This window comes from Acartia tonsa, chromosome 15 (genome assembly GCF_053477335.1).
Source record: "Acartia tonsa isolate MP-2025a chromosome 15, ASM5347733v1, whole genome shotgun sequence".
Lineage (NCBI taxonomy): Eukaryota > Metazoa > Arthropoda > Copepoda > Calanoida > Acartiidae > Acartia > Acartia tonsa.
The window spans coordinates 14,564,343-14,586,667 of NC_137274.1; the positions used below are offsets into that span (position 1 = coordinate 14,564,343).

A 22,325-nucleotide genomic window follows, 5' to 3' on the forward strand; every position below is an offset into this window, starting at 1 on the left:
TGTGTATGTGTATGTGTGTGTATGTGTATGTGTGTGTATGTGTGTGTATGTGTATGTGTGTGTATGTGTGTGTATGTGTATGTGTGTATATGTGTGTGTATGTGTATGTGTGTGTGTGTATGTGTATGTGTGTGTGTGTATGTGTGTGTATGTGTATGTGTGTGTATGTGTATGTGTGTGTATGTGTATGTGTGTGTATGTGTATGTGTGTGTATGTGTATGTGTGTGTATGTGTATGTATGTGTATGTGTGTGTGTGTATGTGTGTGTATGTGTATGTGTGTGTATGTGTATGTGTGTGTATGTGTATGTGTGTGTATGTGTGTGTGTGTATGTGTATGTGTGTGTATGTGTATGTGTGTGTATGTGTATGTGTGTGTATGTGTATGTGTGTGTATGTGTGTGTATGTGTATGTGTGTGTATGTGTATGTGTGTGTATGTGTATGTGTGTGTATGTGTATGTGTGTGTATGTGTGTGTATGTGTGTGTATGTGTATGTGTGTGTATGTGTATGTGTGTGTATGTGTGTGTATGTGTATGTGTGTGTATGTGTATGTGTGTGTATGTGTATGTGTGTGTATGTGTATGTGTGTGTATGTGTATGTGTGTGTGTGTAAGTTTGAAGTCGTTGTAAAAGTATATTTCACGATCACCTTGTTTTCAATATCCTTAAATATCATAGTAAAAACAGTTTTAAAAAATTAGACGAACAGAAATAGGTAGAATATTTAAATGTTACATATAGTAAATAATAATATTTTCTGAAAATATAATTCATAATTATCATAGTATAGTAATTTTCATCAAATTTTGATTAGTTGGTTCATAAAGTTGAGTGTTCAAACGTTTCAACCAATAATATTGATCTACAGAATGGGTAATTTTGTGTATGATCATGTCGATTTTGGACATTTTTTATCTAAGACCAAAGCGGGAATCTGCACATGATTTTTATAGATATAATACACCTCTGGATGAATTAAGTTGGGTGGTCATTCGTTTCAACCACTAATTTTTATCTAAATAATGGTTATTTTTGTGTATCATCATTGCGGATATACATCAATTTATCGGCCATTGTCTTATCCATTTAGATCCCTGAATATATATCGCATGTATGACTTGATTGTTAGAAGTATGTATGACCTTAAAATTGGCTCAGCATCTGAACTATCGCCCCGGGCCTTACTACCTACTAGGAACAAGGATGACAACATCCATAAAAGTTAGCCCGGAAACGGTAGGACAAAAGGGCATTAACGCTTGTAGAGTGTCAGAACTAAATGATCAGAATATAAATTCTTCGCTTATATTATTGTATTTTGTTGTCCCAGGAATCAGTAAACCGAAAATCAGATCAATCGGATAATTAGATCATATAAAAATTTGTTGTTAAAAAAAAGGAAAAAATCAACATGTTGAAAATGGACGTACGGACATTCTGGTAACGATTATAGAGTTGATACGCTTTCTAAATTGTACCTTACTATTGCAGGGATCACCATGCAAAATTTGAAATTGATAGGACAATTCTAACGTGCAAAAATTAACGAAAAAAGCTATCCGTCACAGACGTACGGACTGACCGACCATAATTATAGAAAAGCTTCGCTTTTAACAAGAATGACAACATATATCTTGTAGAGTTTTAAATCAATAGGATAATTCTAACATGTCTTAAATAAGATATTGATATCGCCTCTGGCCTAACTACTAAGAACAAGGATGACAACACACAGCTAGTGCAGTTTCAAATAATTAGGATAATTCTAACATGTCTTAATTTGGATAAGATAGAACTGTTATGGATATAATGTTTTACAAATCTATTATCTAAAAAAAACAGACAATAATGGTACATACTTTCTATGCCATGAAATGACAAATTATGCCTTGTCGTTAGAAGAATCCTTAATAGAAAAATCAGTCCTTTATCTTTTATAACAACCGAGAAAATGCCATATTTGTAAAAGAGCTGTCGGAAGTTCAAATCAATAGGATAATTCTAATGCCTTAAATCCTGACTGGAAAAAAAACTCTGAAGGGATAAGACAATGGACCAATAAATTAATATACATCCCCAATAATAAATAACAAAATATCACCTTCATAAATATCATTTTGACACTACTCGTTTGCAACAAACCAAATAAGTACCCAAAGTTTTTAAGCCATTGCATTGTATACAACTTTGGGTACCGGTGTAAATTACAGTCCAACGTTCCTTTTTAGAAGAGAAACCAGATCTTTATCTTTAATAGCAGCGGGGAAAAAAAACATTTTTTTAAGAAGCATCTTTTAGTGCCAATAAAAATCTAACGTCATACAATACAATCACCAATGATAGGGCAGTTTACAATTTAAGGTAAAATGTATTCTGGCCTATTAGTGGTCATTTGTATTGTATGACGTCATATTTTTAGGTTCTTTAAGTTGCTTCTTTTTAAAGTGACCTAGTCATACAAACGGACGAACAAATACCCCGTAAAAGAGACTTTAATTGTGTATGAAACAGGATGGGAGGGGAACATTGGACTGTAAATCTTATCGGTACACTCTCATTCGTACTTTACCCGCACACCATTTTAAGCGGCATAAGAAGGCCTACAAATAATCTGGAATAGCCAAGATCCAATGATGCACAGGGAAAGCTTCAATGAAGAAAAACGCGTAAAAAAGGTCTTTTTTGCGCATTTCTATGCACTGCGAGATAATTATGCATTATTGATTTATGGCTTTTCCAGATTATTTGTAGGCCTTTTTATGCTGCTTAAAACAGTGTGCGGGCATGATCTGTACGTTCACCCGTTTGGCAGCTAGCAGCCTTTAAAATTCATAGATTTTTGGAAATATTCGGTACCAGGAATATTTTACCCTGAACTGCAGTTGATCCCAATAATTTATTATCCATTGTCTTATCCCTTAAAATCTCTGAGCATGAATGGTGGTCAAACTCAACAGTGGGGACCTTGAAATAACTTTAGTAAATTTAAGTGCCAAATAATCACGCCATACTGAAAAATCATGTATAGCATCGTATTAGAGACAATTTTCCGCGAATATAAAAAAATAAGATTAATTCCAGTTTTGTTAGTTGTGCCTTCAGTCCATCGGGGCTCATAAAACTAGTTTTAATCTTATAATTTTTCTTTTATTATCCTTGGAAGTCACTCAAATTATAAAGAATTATTTCACGGGCCCAACTTTTAAATAAGGAAGTTAAAAGGGAAAGTTGGGGGGAGGTTCTAGTAATAATAAAATTACTAATTATCTATCTGTCTATCCATCTGTCTTTCTGTCTATCTATCTATCTATCTATCTACCTATCTTTCTGTCTATTTATCTATCTATCTGTCCCAACTTTTTAATAGAGAAGCTTAGAGTGAAAGTTAAGGGTAGGTTCTAGTAATAATAAATCTATCTATCTATCCATCTGTCTATCTGTCTATTTATCTATCTATCTGTCTATCTATCTATCTGTCCCAACTTTTTAATAGAGAAGCTTAGAGTGAAAGTTAAGGGTAGGTTCTAGTAATAATAAAATTACTATCTATCTATCTGTCTATCCATCTGTCTTTCTGTCTATCTATCTGTCTATCTGTCTATCTATCTATCGGTCTATCTATCTATCTATCTGTCCCAACTTTTTAATAGGGAAGCTTATAAGGAAGGTAAGGCTAGTAATTATAAATCTATCTATCTATCCATCTGTCTATCTATCTGTCTATCTATCTATCTGTCTATCTATCTATCGGTCTATCTATCTATCTATCTGTCCCAACTTTTTAATAGGGAAGCCTATAAGGAAAGTTAGGGGTAGGTTCTAGTAATAATAAATTACTATTAAATGGAGAGGTCGTCAATTCTACTATGTGTTGCCACCCAATGACAGCTGATAACACGTTTAGGTTTCAATTTTTTCCAAATTAATTTCGTTGTTGATATCAGCTGACACCATGTAACCTTGTACCAAATAATTATGCCATATGTTACAGGAATCATCGGTACACCGACAAACCTCCTAATGCAACAAACGTCCTAAATCTCAAAATGCGACAAACGTCCTAATGCGACAAACCTACTAATGCGACATCTCTTCTGATTTTTTTTTTCAAGTAAAAATCACATTTATTAAGTATGAGGTAAGGGTCGATTTTTTTAATGCAAGGTTGTATCGGGTGCGAAACCATGCCGTTGGGTAGCCAACACAGTCTTTGGGAAAACTGTCGGGACAGATTTTGAAATTTCACCCTGTGGACACAAAGTTTTTCAAGAAAAACATTTCGGTTTTCACTGTTGTTTCACTGTTAGTACATAATTTTGGAAGATTTTTTTTTAATTTTGGAAGATATAAAAATGATTTTTTTAGGAGATTTTACTTAAGAGTTGTCGCATTAGGAGGTTTGTCGCACTAGGACTGTGTAACGAATCATCTTTACCTGTATATGTGTCCTCTCTGATAAGCCTGGCAAGTCCAAAATCTGCCACCTTAACGACATGAAGATCTGCAACTAGGCAATTTCTGGCAGCGAGATCCCTATAGCAAAATTCATATTATAAGATTTTTTGGGTATAGTCCCTTTCGTAACATCGCACCTTATGGAGCGATTCTTCGTATTTTTCACAGTAGCTTTTCTCCTATTTCTAGCCCATGCGGGGGGCTCTAACCCTGCCGACCCTGTGCGTGGGGCAATCCCCTAACCCAATATAACTTAACCTGAAATAACCTATAAAAAGTCATTTTAAAAATACGACGAATCGCCCCTTATGGTGCGATGTTACGAAAGGGACTATTCCCGATTTTTTAAAGTAGTTTGTCTCAAAGTTCAAGCCGAGCACAGAAACCCCCTACTACTTCTATTTTTAGATAAATTGTGAGGTTAGGGAGATTTTAGTTAGTAAGTATTTTACTTTTTGTAAGGTTAGGTTAAATTGGGCACAGCGTAGCTTTGCAGAGTTATTTTATAGACCCCATATGGCTAGCGCCCCCCCCCCCCCCCAACCCCCCGTAGAGATTATAAAATATAGGCATAAATAAAAAAAGAATATTTTCAATTTATTGAAAAAAATGGTTTTAGGTGATTCCGTGCTCGCTAGCACATTTGAGTGAAAACATTTTTCAAAATTCAGCTGTTAAGTTTGATGTTTAACATATGTATACATATAGAGTCCTACAAAATAGCCTAAACTCTGCCCAGGATCAATACTGGCCAATGTATATAGCAGTAAGAATAGCCTAAAACCTTCAAATGACCAATAAAGACCAATGTATACTAATCAAATCATAAAAGAATAGCCTAAACCCTGCTAAGCATAAATAAACAGTCATAAAAATAGCTTAAAACCTGCATAAAACTATATTTTTATATATAAAAAAAACCAAACCCTGTCCCAAGACCAATACTTGCCTGTGAATAAAGTTTTTGGTCTCCAGATATTCCATGGCAGCTGCCACCTGGGTGGCTATGTACATTAACACAACCTCATCAACCTCCAGTCTGAAAATAAGATAGTGGAGTGCCACAAGGTAGCATATTAGGTTCTATCTAGAACATATCAAGATAGTGGAGTGTCTCAAGGTAGTATATTAGGTCCTATCTAGAACATATTAAGATAGTGGAGTGCCTCAAGGTAGCATACTAGGTTCTATCTAGAACATATTAAGATAGTGGAGTGCCACAAGGTAGCATACTAGGTTCTATCTAGAACATATTAAGATAGTGGAGTGCCACAAGGTAGCATATTAGGTCCTATCTAGAACATATCAAGACAGTGGAGTGCCACAAGGTAGCATATTAGGTTTTATCTAGAACATATAAAGATAGTGGAGTGCCTCAAGGTAGCATATTAGGTTCTATCTAGAACATATTAAGATAGTGGAGTGCCTCAAGGTAGCATATTAGGTTCTATCTAGAACATATCAAGATAGTGGAGTGCCTCAAGGTAGCATATTAGGTCCTATCTAGAACATATCAAGATAGTGGAGTGCCACAAGGTAGCATGTTAGTTCCTATCTAGAACATATCAAGATAGTGGAGTGCCTCAAGGTAGCATATTAGTTCCTATCAAGAACATATCAAGATAGTGGAGTGCCACAAGGTAGCATATTAGGTCCTATCTAGAACATATCAAGATAGTAAAGTGCCACAAGGTAGTATATTAGTTCCTATCAAGAACATATCAAGATAGTGGAGTGCCTCAAGGTAGCATATTAGGTCCTATCTAGAATATATCAAGAAAGTGGAGTACTTCAAGGTAGCATATTAGTTCCTATCAAGAACATATCAAGATAGTGGAGTACCTCAAGGTAGCATATTAGGTCCTATCTAGAACATATCAAGATAGTGGAGTACCTCAAGGTAGCATATTAGGTCCTATCTAGAACATATCAAGATAGTGGAGTGCCTCAAGGTAGCATATTAGGTCCTACCTATAACATATCAAGATAGTGGAGTGCCACAAGGTAGCATATTAGGTCCATATGTACATAATTTTTACTCATTCAAGCATCATGTCTTTTTATTTATAACCAAACTGAAGATTTTTAAAAATGAAACACTGTGTATTGGACTGATCAAATAAAAATAGCATGTTTAATTAAACTGTGTTGTTCACAATATAATATAATATTTTTTTAGGCATAAATAAATTAGACAATGACATCCTGTTACATTTATCATAATAATAAAGTAACAGGATGTTTGTCTGTCTGTCTGTTTGTGCTGAAGTATCTCGCTAACCACTGAACCGATATCAATGGTGCTCCTTTACAGTGCAAAGTAGCTTCTCATAGATCCTGGAAAGGTTCTTAGTTTTTTGGGGGAGAGCTTACCACCACACTCCCAAGACAAATCTCCAAAAATAAATAAAATAAAAACGCCGCCCAGCGGATATTTTTGGTGATAACTATCACCATCTAGTGGCAAAAAATATTTTTTAGATACAGTTGATAAAAAAAATCGTGCCCCTAAAGGCCTCTAGGGGCGTAGCTGCTAGTATAAATATAATGGAGCACCCCAAGGGTGCATATTAGGACCCTAACTTACCTATTTGCCTGCCGGAGATAGTCAAGAAGATTTCCACGTGACATGAACTCTGTGATAATGTAGAAGGGGGGCTCTCGGGTGCACACTCCCAACAACTAAAAACAAGAATATATCGCATCGTATTATAGACTGCTTTCTGCAAATATTAAAATAAAAAAAAATATAACCTGCTTTGCAAGCCCCGAGGAGCCAGTCTAACAAAACTGGTATTTATTTTAAGAATTTCATTGAAATATATTCGTGGAAAATTATCTGTGATACGATGCTTTGCATTACACATAATTTCAGAATGGCTGAGAACCAGTTCTAATCCACCAGATATTAATCGGTTTCGAATCCATACTGGAACAAAATTTTCTAATTTAATAATTTACTTTGAAAAAACAAAATATTGACGTTTTTCCCCCTCTCAATTGTGTTTGGGGATAAACTCCTTTAAAACAACTATTTCTTTGATTTACCTTCCTCCTCATTAAGTTTATTTTTAGTATCATACTAGACCTCGTAAGGTCGGGATTCTACTTAGATTTTTAAGTGTTTATCTAGAGAATCCCGAGCATCATCCGCTTTTAATGGGATGCAAAACTCTAACACCCAAGATTATTAGGTTAAGTAACATCCAACAGATTAACAACCCTTTGATTGCATAACCGTTGTCTGAGAAGTCCTAACTGTTCATGGTTATGAGTTGCGCCTTTTTATTGGCCAAGGTATCACCCCTACTCCAACTATTTATGTCGCGCACCTGACATAACAGCGGTAGGAACCATTGTTAACGTCTTTAGTTATGACGCAGTTTAGAGCCGACATCCCCGACATTAAGCAGATGTGCTACGTTTTGAGCCATTATCCCGGGTGTATTTTTAGTAAAGAATCCGGGGAAGGGGGGAGGGAATATGGTCCATAATTGGTTTGAAGGAGAGTGCTGAAGCAAATTTCAGCTAAATATGTCATTTATGGCTTCCTTACGACCCCATAATTACAGTTTTTAGTAGCGCAGCCCAGGGCCAGGGAGGGGACATTTGGCTGTTTATCATACTAGTCCCCAAAGTTTAATAATAACGTATTCTTATTAATTTGCTTAACAAATTTTGGGACTCATTGAATTTGAGTTGGGTAGATTATTAAGTTGAATATTCAAACGTTTCAACCACAAATTGTAACATAAAGAAGGGGTAATTTTGTGTATCATCATTTGGGATGTTTTATCCCTTTTGATCCTTGGTCGCAGTCACTCTATAAGCATAGTATGTCCATCTGTATGTTATGTTATATTAAGTGAATGTAAAAAGCTTTCATATTCAAAATTAGGGCATTTAAAATATAGGTATTTATGAAAACAAATTTAAGGAAAATATACTATTCTTAATTTGATTATTAATATAGTAATAAATACGAAGCGTTATAAAATACTTATTTTTTCCCCAAAAAATTATTGTACTTTAAAGATAACTATACCAACATTTAGGGTATTTACTATTTAAAGTATCTTTAATTTAAAATTAAGGAATTTTACTACTTATTTATCGCATCGTATTATAAGCAGCTTCCCGCGGATATAAAAATGTACAATTATAAGATTATAACCATTTTTTTTGCCCCGAAATGTCGAAGCACGGGTTAAAAAACTGGTTTTAATCTTATGATTGTACATTTTTCGCAGAAAACTGGATATAATACGTAATACATAATTTTTCAGAATGGCTGAGAACCGGTTCAAATCCACCGGATATTAATCGGTTTCGTAGCAAAACTAGAAAAATACTAACCTGAACTAAATTAGGGTGCTTCATTTCTTTCATAATTGCGGCTTCTTCCAAAAATTCTGACAATTTCATTGTGTCCTCCTAAAAAAACAAGGATGACAACATCTATAAAAGCGAAGCTCTAAAACGGTAGGACAAAGAACATTAACAGAACATAAATGTATTAATGGCGAATCAAAATTGTAAGTATAGGGGGGGGGGGGGGGGCGAAAGTGACACTTTTTGAAACCAAAACTAAAAGTCAAAGGAACTCAACTAAAAAAAAGAGTTACAGGTCTGACATTTTGCATGGCAGTTGCTTTATAGGGGTACAATATGGAACTGTGAAGAAACGGCGTCGCAACCACCGAAAACTGCCGAGAAAGGGCAAAAAAATTTCGGCGGGAAATGGCGGTTGCGACGCCGTTTCTTCACAGTTCCATATTTTACCCCTATAAAGCAACTGCCATGCAAAATCTCAGACCTGAAACTCTTTTTTTTGAGTTCCTTTGTTGACTTTTAGTTTTGGTTTCAAAAAGGTGTCACATTATTTCCCAAGGATGCAACCATAGAAAATAAAAAGTTTACCCTGAGTGTTTTGACTGCCACAGTAACGTTGTATCTCTTCCATATTGCCTCATACACATCTCCATACTGTCCTCCACCAAGTTTGTGCTTCATAACTATATCTGTCCTATAACACAGAAAAAGGGGGATCATTTTTTTAAGCATTTTCTGTAAAGTTGGATGTAACCAAGCATAAGGAAAAAGGATAAGAGGATGAATACTCACCCCTTTTTCATGGTAAAATACTACTTCCCCATCCCTAAATTTAGAAGCAGACGAAAATCAAAAGCCGCCCAGGGCTTTTTGTAAGTCAATCATAAATAATAATGTGAATAAAAAGAAAAGCGATATTTAGTAAACAGCCGTGGGCGGTCAGAATCAGCTGAATGTTCATTATGAAAAAAATTTCCCCCTTTTTAGAAATAGAAGGATTTATCTTTCATGAACAAATTTTTTTGAATGAAAATAAAATTCTATGTAATTTTTAATTAAAACATTAAAACGAAAATATCTAATCTAATATTCTTGCCCTAAATATGGAAATAGTAAAAAGTAAAAAAATATTTTTTTAAATAATTTTTAATCCCCCCATTTGAAAAGTAGTGGAATAGCAATAAATTTTAGCGCGGCAACAGCGCTGAGTAGGCCCCACTGCCTATTTTCGTCTTCTAGTTGCTTCGATTCCTCTCTTTTATTTTTTTCTCTATGGTCCGTCTGTTGATATAAATATGTTTACCTGTCCATCTCCCATTGGTCTGTAGGTTGACTGAAAGCTAGCAGGGTTGGCTTATTCCTCTTTGGTGCGGGATACATTAACTAAACAGATAGATATAAATAAATATAGAGACAGGCAGACTGATATACAGACAAACAGATAGATATATTGTTAGACAGACAAACAGATAGATATATTGTTAGACAGACAAACAGATAGATATATTGTTAGACAGACAGACAGATAGATAGACAGATAGATAGACAAACAGACAGACAGACATATATAGAGATAGAGAGATAGACAGACAGATAGACAGACAGCCAGACAGATAGATTGATTGATAGACATGTATAAAGACAGACAGGCAGATAGATATCTGTGTTATGAGACCGTCAGAATGAATTGAATGATGATTGATAGACAGACAGATAAAAAATAATTGATTGGAGGATAGATACATAGATAGAGATAGATAGATAAGTAGATAGATATATAGATAGTTAGACTGATAGATAGATAGTAAGACATACATAGATAAATAATCAGACAGAGAATGTAAGTCTAAGTCAGTCAGCCAGACAGACGGAGAGACAGATAGAAAGATAGATACCATAAGATATTTAGATATAAGACCGTCAGAACGAATGGAATGATAATGGATAAAATTAGACACAGATTGATAGATAGATAGTTATATAGATAGATAGATTGAAACTAGATAGACTGATAGATAGATAGTTAGATAGATAGACAGACAGACCAACAAATAGATAGATAGATAGACAGACAGACAGACAGTTAGACAGAGAGTAAGACAGGCAGACAGATAATCAGATAGACAGATATATAGTTACCTGTGTTATAAGACCGTCAGAATGAATGGAATGATGATGAACTAACTCCGCCAGAGTTGGAAACCGAGACTCTGCCGTTACAAAAAACTAAAATAATAAAACAATATTAATTTTCATCTTTAGAAAATGTCAGGAGATCTAAAGGGATAAGACAATGGCCGATAAATTGGTGTAAATACCTAATGATGATACACAAAATTACCATGTCTGTAAATTTCAATTAGTGGTTGAAACGTTTAGATACTTCAGTCAAAGAAATAGCCAATCAAAATTCAATGAGGACCCAAAAGTTGTTGAACCAACGAATAAGAAAATATTATTATAAAACTTTGGGGACTAGGGTAATAAACAAGCCCAATGTCCCCTCCCTCCCTGTAAATTTTAACAGTATGACATACAGACAGACATAAACTCTGTATGAGACCATTGAAGAAATGACAAGAAATTAATAAAAAACAATTTAAATGTTAAAACTATTTTACTTTCTAAATAAAAGGCACGACAAGATTAGTTCTTTTTTTCATATAAAAACTAAAACATTTTTATATGAAAAAAAGTAACTTGTACCTTTATTTAATCTCGTAGCCAAAATTGAAATCTAAAATCTTAAGGATGAACGGACGTACATACACATCCTAAATATAGAGAAGCTTAGCTACACCTCATACCTGTCCGTCTTCCTGGGATATTTGTATTCTGTAATGGTACACCCTGCCGTCAAACCTCAAAGATATTGACCTAAAAAAGGAAAATACATGAAAAAATCTTCTAAAACATTTTTGAAAAAATCCCCCAAGGGGCAGGGGTGTAAATTCTACAAATTTGACCCTGCTAAAAGGTAAAAAAAATATAAAAAATATGTTGTTGGGGGAAAAAAATGTAAAAATTAAGAGATCTGAAACATTTTTTTCCTTTTTTCTTCCCTCCTTGGTGAAAAAAAAAACTAAAAGAATATGTGGGAGGGGGGGATAATATGAATAAAATAAAGAGTTCTGATTTTTTTTCCATTTTTCCCCTTCCTTACTGGAAAAAACTAGGAGGGAAAAAAAATAAAAATTTGCTTCAGGGGAAAAAAATAAATCTTTTGCAGAATATACACCCCTGCCAAGAGTGGGAGAGGGGGGGAGTTCTAACACTTTTGAGTAAACGGTGAATATATATGATGTAGTCTCTCCCTATATTTTAAAAATTTTAGATTTGACCTCTAGGATGGATGGATGGACGGATAAATAGATGGATAGATAGAAAGAAATATACCTTTGTCCTGGAGATGATTCTGACTCTCTGACAAGGAATGAACCATTGATCCCACTGGAAAGCAGATACTCAGCATTATTCCTAAACAAGAATAGTTTTCTTTAAAACTGATGACTTTTTGAACTGAAATAAGCTAGACCAACCGACAGACGGACAAAATAATGTATAGAGTAGATGCACATATAAAATATGAATCTTCGCTAAAAATTTGAGCTGTCTATCTTAAAAATAATGTATAGAGTGTTTTCCTCTTTTTAAGCGTGACCAACAGACAGACGGACAAAATAATGTATAGAATAGATGCACATGCAAAATATGAATCTTCACTAAAAATTTCAGCTGTCTATCTAAAATAGCAGTTGAGAAAATCACATTTCCCCAACAATAAGGTTTTTGTCTTTTTAAGCATGACCGACAGACAGACGGACAAAATAATGTATAAAGTAGATTCATATATATAATAGAAATCTTCACTAAAAATTTCAGCTGTCAATCTTAAATAGCAGCCGAGAAATACATTGTCCCCATAGCGAAACGGACGGACAGACGGACAAAATAATGTATAGAGTAGATGCACATGTATAAAGGAATCTTCACTAAAAATTTCAGCTGTCAATCTTCAATAGCAGCCGAGAAATACATTTCCACCGTGGCGTTACAAACGGACTGATTTTTAAGCATGACCAACAGACAGACAGGCAAAAAATGTATGGAGTAAAACCATTGACCCCACTGGAAATAAGATACTCAGCATTATACTTTTCAAAAAACCTTAAAAAGTTGGCCAATTCTAAAAAAAAATAAAAATGGTGTTTTTTTTGGGTAATTTCTAAGCTAGGCTAGGAACGATATATTTTGAAACGGATAAAAGTTCCTGATTCTACTTCTCAATGCCTTTTCTGGGAGCACCATGAAGCAATAGTTTTGATTGATTTTTTTTTTTTTTTTTTGGGGGGGGGGAGGTTGTAACCGCCCCAGAATACCTGGAGATAGGGCCATGGTACCAGGAATGCTTCTCCAAAGAATTGACGGGGGTGACATAGTTACTGGGCACCCACCCAACATTTCCAAGCACTAAATATATAGAAGATATATAGATAGATAAAGAGAAAGATAGATTGTAAGAAAGCTAAATAGATAGATAGAATTATAGATAGATAGAAAGATAGAACGATATAGATAGATAAAAATATCGATAGATAGTAGTAGAAATAGATAAATAGAAATATATATATAAGTAGATAGACAGATAGGTAGATATATAGATAAAGAGAAAGAAAGATCAATAGATAGATAGATAGACAGATGGATAAATAAAGAAAAAAAATAGAATAGATAGATAGAATTAAAGATAAGATAGAAAGATAGATAGAATTATAGATAGAAAGATAAATAAAGAGAGAGATAGAATATATAAAAAGAAAGATACTTAAAAGTAAAACAACATTTTATCTTAAATTTTTATTTTCTTTTACTCAGAGTTTCATGCTTCTGCAATCATCAGAAAGAGACTATTTTTTTTCATTACAAATAAATACGTGGATTTTTTACAAATGTTTTAGAGGATTTAAAAAAAATTGTATTACAATATATAAAAAAAAAGAAAGATAGATAGATAGATATAAAAACAGATATAAAGTCAAAGAAAAGATAGATAGAAATATAGATATAAAAACGGATAGAAATATAGATAGATATAAAGATAGATAGCAAGATGAATAAAAAGATAGAAAAAAAGAAAAACAGATAGATAGAAAGATAGATAAAAAGAAAGATAGATGGAAAAATAGATAGATATATTTAGAAAGATAAAAAGATATATAGAAAGATAGATAGATAAAAAGATAGATAGATAGATAGATACATATTACATACATAGATAGAAAGAAAGAAAGAAAGATAGATAGATAGATATAAAACAGATAGAAAGATAGAAAAACAGATAGATAGAAAGATAGATGGAAAAATAGATAGATATATTTAGAAAGAGAGAAAGATATATATAGAGATAGATAGATAAAAAGATAGATAGATGGATAGAAAGATAGATATAAAAACAGATAGAAAGTAGATAAAAATATGGATAGAAAGATAGATATAAAAACAGATAGAAAGTAGATAAAAAGATAGATAGAAAGATAGATAGTAAGATGAATAGAAAGATAGAAAAAAACAGATAGATAGAAAGATAGATGGAAAAATAGATAGATATATTTAGAAAGATATATAGAAAGATATATAGAAAGGAAGAAGGAAAGATAGATAGATAGAAGGATAGAAAAACAGATAGATATAAAAACAGATAGAAAGTAGATATAAAAATAGATGTCTGTACCTGAATGTGCCTCACACCATTCTCCAGACTTGTTATACGATAGTATCCGCACCTAAACAAAAACAAGAATTTATAAAATGTGAAAATCTAGGAATAGATCTAGCACCCCAATAAATGGGCAATTCTTGATGAAACTTGATTGAAATATGTAGAATGAGAACTTATTAAATTCCCAAAAATTTCAGCTTTCTATCTAGGATAGGAGCCAAGAAAATCACAAAAACTTGAAAATCTAGGAATTGACCTAGCACCCCAATAAATGGACAATTCTTGATGAAACTTGGTTAAAATATGTAGAATGAGGCCTTGTTAATTTCCTAAAAATTTCAGCTTTCTATCTAGGATAGGAGCCGAGAAAAACATAAAACTTGAAAATCTAGGAATTGATCTAGCACCCCAATAAATGGACAATTCTTGAAGAAACTTGGTTGAAATATGTAGAATAGGAACATATTTAATCCCTAAAAATTTCAGCTGTCTTTCTTATAAAGGACCCGAAAAATAGCTTTACGGACTGACGGACGGATATACAAGGTGAATATAGACTAGCTTCGCTACTAAAAAAGATGTCTAAGATTGGTTCATTATTTAAGTATCCACCGCTAGACTGATTCATACAGGTCCCGGGAAGGTTTTAGACTATTATTTTAACCCCTCCAACCTTCCTACAAAGACAAGGCCACTAGATGGTAAGGGCACACCTGCTAGCTCTTATATTTAAGAAGTATGATGTCTGTCTGTGTCTCTAGGAGAAATATAAGAGGATTTTTTAATATGATAGAGAGAGAGAGAGAGAGAGAGAGTAAGAGGGAAAGAAAGAGATAATACGAGAGAGGGGAATCAAGAGAAAGTGAGAGATTGAATATGAAAGAGAGAGGAAGAAAGAGAAAGGATGAAAGAGAGAGAGAGAGAGAGAGAGAGAGAGAGAGAGAGAGAGAGAGAGAGAGAGAGAGGGAGAGAGTAAGAGAGAAAGAAAGAGATAATACGAGAGAGGGGAATCAAGAGAAAGTGAGAGATTGAATATGAAAGAGAGAGGAAGAAAGAGAAAGGATGAAAGAGAGAGAAGAAAGAGAGAGGGAGAAAGAGAGAGAGGGAAAGAGAGGGAGAAAATGAGAGGGAGAAAGAGAGAATAAGGGAGAGATAAAGATAATAAGGGAGGGAGAAAGAAAATAAGAGAGAGAGAGGGTGAGAGAGAGAGAGTGAGAGAGAGAGAGAAAGAGAGAGACAGATAGACAGACAGACAGGGACAGATAGATAGACAGACAGGGACAGATAGACAGACAGACAAGGAGACAGAAAAAGAAAGAAATAAAAAGAGTTCTCCACAAAATGTTTCAGACACTCAGACAGACGGACATCTGGATTTATAGAGTTGATTCGTTTCGCTAGAAATAATAAAATCAAGAGGTGGTTTGGGTTGATAATATGCAGGGATGAGACAAAATAACCCCTTATGTAGAAAAAAATAGTGGTTTGTAAATGTTAGACCACTCAACTTAACCCTTACAGATCGGGCCCCAATTCCCACCGTATTAGATCGGGGGGGGGGGGGGGGGCTCTAGTGGTGCATGTGTATTTTTAGAGAAAATTACTTTTTGAGATTGAAAAAACTAGAGGGGGGGCTCTTGGAGCCCCCAACCACCCGATCTCTAAGGGTTAATAAATCAACCAATCAAAATTCACTAAGGTCCCCAAAGTTATTAAGGCAACTAATAAGAAAACCTTATTATTAGACTTTGAGGGCTAGTGTAATAAACAATCCATTGTCCTCTCTCTCTCTGGTTAAAATGCGACTATTATAATCTAAAATCAACTAGCGGCTTCGCCCCTAGCCTATAGGGGCTTTGCCCCAAGAGGTGATCAAAATATTTTGGCGCAATTCGTAAAAGGACCAAGGAAATCTTCGGCAAAAAAAATGGGGGGGGGGGATTTTTTTGTTTTTGGGGGGGTTGGGGGTGTCCCACCCCCTAGAAAATAGTCTAAAACCACCACAGGACCAGTGGGTATATTTCCTGAAGAATAGAATCAGATCGGTTCAGTGGTTACCGAGATCTTAAGGGACGGACAGACGGACAGACATCGTTCTACTTTGTATTATAGATAACATATACGGTTGTAATTGAACATATTTTAAGTTGGATTTCCATATTTAGCTATACTTAATTTTCATAAGAAAAGTAATATGAAAAGTGAGTGAAAAAAGAGAGAGAGAAAAAAAACAAGGATGACAACATCCATAAGTAGCAAAGCTCAAAAATTATGATTGTATATCAGGAGAAAAATAATTATAAAGCAGTGTCATATCATAAATATTAATATTGGTAAAATAGGGAAATCATCACACCTTTAAAATCACGCAACCTTATAAACATGAAAACTTAAAAATCTAGAAATCGATCTAGCACCGCAATTAATAGACAAATCTTAATGAAACTTGATGAAAAAATGTGGAACATGAGCATACTCAATCCCTGATAATCTCAACCGTCAATCCTGAATAGGAATTGAGAAAACCACGAAAACCTAAAAAATCTAGGAATCGATCTAGCACCCCAGTTAATTAAAAAAATATTAATAAAACTTGGTGAAAATGTGTAGAATATAAAATTAATTAATCCCTGAAAATTTCATCCCTTTATCTTGAAAAGGAGTTGAGAAAATCACGAAAACGTAAAAATCTAGGAATCGATCTAGCACCCCAAATAACAAACAGACGGACAAAACACTGTATATTTTAGATGGGCATATATAGTCACCCAAATGCAGAGGCGAATTATACTATCCACACCTCTCCGCAAGAATCTGCAAAGTGTGGCGATAAAATTAAGGCCTATATTTCATGTTTTCATTTACAGTTAAATCCTTCTTTCCCCTTCTTCAGAGATATTTAAGTTTTTTAAAAAAATTAAAATCCTTATCATTAAAATAACAACAACGACTTTTAATTTTCAGGGTTAATATATTGCCTATCAAAAATATTTTATATTGAAATACGATTATTGACAATTAATTAGATGAACTTTTGAAATGAAATAAATTATACACTTATTTTTAATATCCCTGAAAATTTTACCTTACTGAATTTGAAATTTATATCTGTCTGCTAAAATGTTCATAACATTTACATAAATAACTCCCAGTGGTAAAAAAAAATAATATTGATTTGTTGTAATTTATAACAGATTTTTAATGTAATAACGTACGTATTTGATTTTATACGATATAATCATATGTAAGCATTAGACTTTTTTTATTACAGCCACAGCAGTGCCGCATTTTTTTGCGGTAACCAAGACGAAATTTAAATTATCTCCCGCAAACATGTATTCAATTTGCAAATGAAACAAGGATGACAACATCCATAAAAGCGAAGCATTGAAATGGTAGGACAAACGGACATTAACATTTGTATAGTGTCAGAACTGAATGATCAGAATATAAATGTATAAGAGTCAAACCAAAATTGAAAGTAAATTTGTTGAAAAACTGCTAGATAAAGGATAATGTTTATGGACATACTTACATTTTTAGGACTTGATTATAGAGTTGCTTCGCTTATAACATTATACTTTGTTGTCCCAGGAATTAATATACCAAAAATCAGATCAATCGGATGATTAGATCACATTAAAATTTGTTGTTAAAAAAGTAAAAAAATCAACATGTTTAAAATGGACGTACGGACATTCTGGTAATGATTATAGAGTTGCTACGCTTTCTAAATCGTACCTAACTACTAAAGGAATCACCATGCAAAGTTTGAAATCGATAGGACAATTCTAACATGACTAAATTAACGAAAAAAGCTATCCGTTACGGACGGACGGACCGACCCTAATCAAATGATAGAAAAGCCTCGCTTTTAAAAATAGGGCCCAGATGCAGTAGTCAGAAAGGATAGTTTGAATTACCTAGGGTGAATGTTAAAATTTTTATAAATGGGAGGGGGGGAAGTTCTAACACTTCTACGTAAACAGTGATTATAGGCTTTGTCTTTGGAGTGAGAGGATAAATTATTTCACAAAAAAGTTTCCTTTTGGGATGTAGTTTTCTTATTTAAAAAAAATAGGATTTGCCTCCAGGTCCAGGTACTGCAGGCCTCCAGGTGGATTCTGGACAGGTAAAAAAATTCAAGTCAGAACAAAACTTATTTAACAAAAGTTGCTACTTTATGGGCAGTATGAACTAATTTGCAGAAAATTTTGAAATCAGGCTCCAGGTTCAGGACTGCAGGCCTCTAGGTGGATCCTGGACAGGTAAAAACTGAAAATTTTTACTTTTAAAGTCAGAATAAAACTTATTTAACAGAAGTTGCTACTTTATGGGCAGTATGAACTAATTTGAAGAAAATTTTTAAATCAGGCTCCATGTTCAGATACTGCAGGCCTCTAGGTGGACCCTAGACAGTTACAAACTGAAAAATTCCACTATTTAAGTTAGAAAAAATATTTTTTAACAAAAGTTGCTACTTTATGGATGGTATGAACTAACTTGAAGAAAATCTTGAAATCAGGCTCCATGTTCAGTTACAGCAGGCCTCCAGGTGGATCCTGGACAGTAAAAAACTGAAAATTTTTACTATTTACATTAGAACAAACCTTATTTTAAAATCTGCTACTTTTTAGCTAGTATTACCTGTTAAGCTTAAGATCTCAGTAACCACTGAACCGATCGGATTCTTCTCTTCTGGGTATAAACCTATTAGTCATGTTGTGGTTTTAGGCTATTTTCTTGGGGCGTGGGACACCCCGTACCCCCCCCCCCCAAAAAAAAAAAAATATAAAAATACCCCTTATTTTCTTTTTTTTGAAGATGCAGTTTCAGATTTTGAAGATGCAGAGCCAGGGCCTCAATTTTTTTTGATGATGCTAATGATGATGAAGATCCACCCCATGTACTACATTTTTTTAAAAAATACTTCTTGGGGCAAAGCCCCTAGAGGCTAGGGGCAAAGCTGCTAGTAACTTAAATAGTAGAAATTTTAGTTTTTAACTGTCCAGGATCCACCTGGAGGCCTGCAGTACCTGAAAATTGAGCCTGATTTTAAAATTTTCTTAAAATTAGTTCATACCATCGATAAAGTAGCAACTTTTGTTCAATAAGTTTTGTTCTCACTTCAAAAGTAAAGCTTTTCAGTTTTTAACTGTCCAGGATCCACCTGGAGCCCTGCAGTACTTGAAACTGGATCCTGTTTTAATTTTTTTTTTAAATCAGTTCATAATATCCATAAAGTAAGTTAAATAAGTTTTTTTCTAATTTGAATTTTTTTACCTGTCTAAAATCCACCTGGAGGCTAGCAGTATCTAAACCTGGAGGCCAAATAAATTATTTTTTTTTAAATAGGAAAACTACATCCCAAAAGGAAACTTTTTTGTAAAATAATCTATCCTATCCCTCTAAAGACAAAGCCTATAATTACTGTTTACGCAAAAGTGTCAGAATTCCCCCCCCCCCCCCTCTTAACACTAATTGAAAGGCCATAATTTATTGAATTAAAATGTGATTATCTTATTATATAAAGTAGTAAGCTTTTTTGTCTGTAGCGAAGGATCTTGCTAATCGCTGACCCGATATGGTTCTCCTTTACACTGAAGCTTCCTATAGGTCCTGAGGTGGTTTTAGGCTATTCTATTTGATAGATAAAGTCTGGGTATGGTGTTAGGCTATTTTTCTGCCTTTATTGATCCTTTAGAATAGAGCCTCTAGATGCTAAGGGCGCAGCCGCTTGTATATATCAAAGAGCGAAGCTTTTTTATCATTAATAAAGCGGGTTTTTCTATAATTAGGGTTGGTCAGTCTGTTCTTCCGGAATGGATAGCTCATTTCGTTAATTATGGCATGTTAAAGTTGTCCTATCAATTTGAAACTTCATTTGGTGATTCCTTTCGTAGTAAGGTACAATTTAGAAAGCGTAGCAACACTATATTCAATACCAGAATTTTCGTATGTCCATTTTAAACATGTCGTTTTTTTTACTTTTTTAACAACAAATTTGTATGTGATGTTATTATCCGATTTATCTGATTTTTGAAATACTGATTCCTAGGACAACAAAGTACAATTTCATAAGTGAAGCATCTTATATTCACCTCCTAAAAAGGTATGTATGTCCTTAAACATTATCCTGTATTTCAGCAGTTTTTAACAAATTTACTTACAATTTTTTCGACTTTTATATATTGATTAATGAGTTCTGACAATCTACAGGTGTTAAACTTCGTTTTTCAACCGTTTCAGAGCTTCGCTCTTATGGATGTTGTCATTCTTGTTTTTTAATGTCTATTTTGAGGCGTCCAAATAATTACTGTTTGGAGGGAACATGGGACATAACTCCATCTATCACACAATTAAAATGAGAGTGCGATCTAAATTTATGATCATAGTATGTTACTGCAATTTTCAAACTTAATCTTATCAATATAAATATAGTTTTTAATTGAAATTAAAAGGGTTCAGAAGCTGCGGGTAAGCCTCAGTGAAATCGTCATATTATAACTTTAAAATTAAGCTGGATATCTAAACATGTTTCTTTACAGCCATTTTCCTGGTTAAAATCTTTATTTTGCACACCTGCGGAATTTGAGGCTTGTGTGCGGCTGTCGATCCCTTGAAATTACTATTCTTAGCCCAACATAAGAAAACGATATATTCTATGATAACAGCTGATTAGATAAACAATACTTCCTTTTAATGAAAAAATATGTATTTTTTGCAAAAATCATGTTTTAAATTTTTTTAAAAAGTTATACAGCTTAAAAAATAAAAATAAATAATTTTTATTTTACACCTTTTTTTATTTTGCTGCCTTAATAAGGAAATATTTAATATATTTGAATCGGCTTAATGCAATTTTTTATCTTTTTTTTATGATTATTCAATACATATGAAAAAGTAACATTTAAAAATCTCGCCACAAGAAGATTTAACAAACAAAACATTGATTTTGAGTACGATTTGATTTTTAAGTTTTAGAAAAACTATAGAAATATTCAAAGTTAAGTGTTTGTTTGCATTTTGAAAAAATAATTTTGCCCTGTTCTATTTGATTAGAACTTTTCAAACAAACTTCATTTTATAAAAGATTAATATTTTTTAATGTTTTTTAAAACATATTACTTTAGATTGGTTAAAAGTTTATTTTTCTATGTGATTTAGGGGTTGCAATTTTTTTGCAAATTACGTTTTTTGGCTTTTCATTCAAATAAGTTGCACAATTCTGGTTTTTACTGTATAAATTTATTAAATGACTTCAGAAAAACATATTAAGATCCTTACATTTACTTTTTTTTCTAACAATCTGTTTTTTAGGAGACTTTTTATATCGCTGACAAAAATAGCATTATTCTGCAAAAAAATATTTTTTTGCAAATATAAAGATATGAAAGTATTTAATAAATGGTTAACTTTAATTTTTGTTTTAGCAAAATGCATTATTTTTTCTTATAAGATGAAAATAAGGTATCGCGAATATTTGTTGCAATTTGAATGCGATTTTATTGCAAAAAGGAGGACAAAGGATTTTAGTTTTAACAGATTATGATTCTGGACCCAAAATTACATAGGACTGAAGTTTTCCTTTGTTGATTGCTGAAAGTTAAAGTTTCTTGCTCTAGAATTGCTATGTGTAGTGAGAATCTTCACAAAAAATTTCAGCTGTCTATCTTGAATAGGAGCCGAGAAAATCACGTTTCCCCCAATTCATTAATTACGGACAGACGGACGGACGGACATTGTGAATTATAGAGTAGCTTCGCTACTAAAAAGAGAGAGAGAAAGATAAATATATAATATACCTCGGGATTT

General features: G+C 33.5%; 1 protein-coding gene across 7 annotated transcripts in view; it reads right to left on the reverse strand.

Annotated features, from left to right (window-relative positions):
- The window catches only part of Abl (tyrosine-protein kinase Abl), a 126,255-nt gene that overhangs the window by 49,100 nt on the left and 54,830 nt on the right, over positions 1–22,325 (reverse strand). For all 7 annotated transcript variants that reach the window (XR_013875157.1, XR_013875158.1, XM_080149022.1 and 4 more), the window contains exons 6-16: positions 14,523–14,574; positions 13,171–13,261; positions 12,188–12,268; positions 11,599–11,668; positions 10,931–11,017; positions 10,095–10,174; positions 9,380–9,485; positions 8,816–8,893; positions 7,047–7,141; positions 5,409–5,498; positions 4,440–4,537 (exon numbers count right to left, since the gene is read on the reverse strand). Coding sequence is in view for 5 of the 7 variants with exons in the window: in XM_080149022.1 (XP_080005148.1) it covers positions 4,440–4,537; positions 5,409–5,498; positions 7,047–7,141; positions 8,816–8,893; positions 9,380–9,485; positions 10,095–10,174; positions 10,931–11,017; positions 11,599–11,668; positions 12,188–12,268; positions 13,171–13,261; positions 14,523–14,574 (928 nt within the window). In the remaining 2 variants the exon portion in view is untranslated. The remainder of the gene's footprint in view (positions 1–4,439; positions 4,538–5,408; positions 5,499–7,046; positions 7,142–8,815; positions 8,894–9,379; positions 9,486–10,094; positions 10,175–10,930; positions 11,018–11,598; positions 11,669–12,187; positions 12,269–13,170; positions 13,262–14,522; positions 14,575–22,325) is intronic.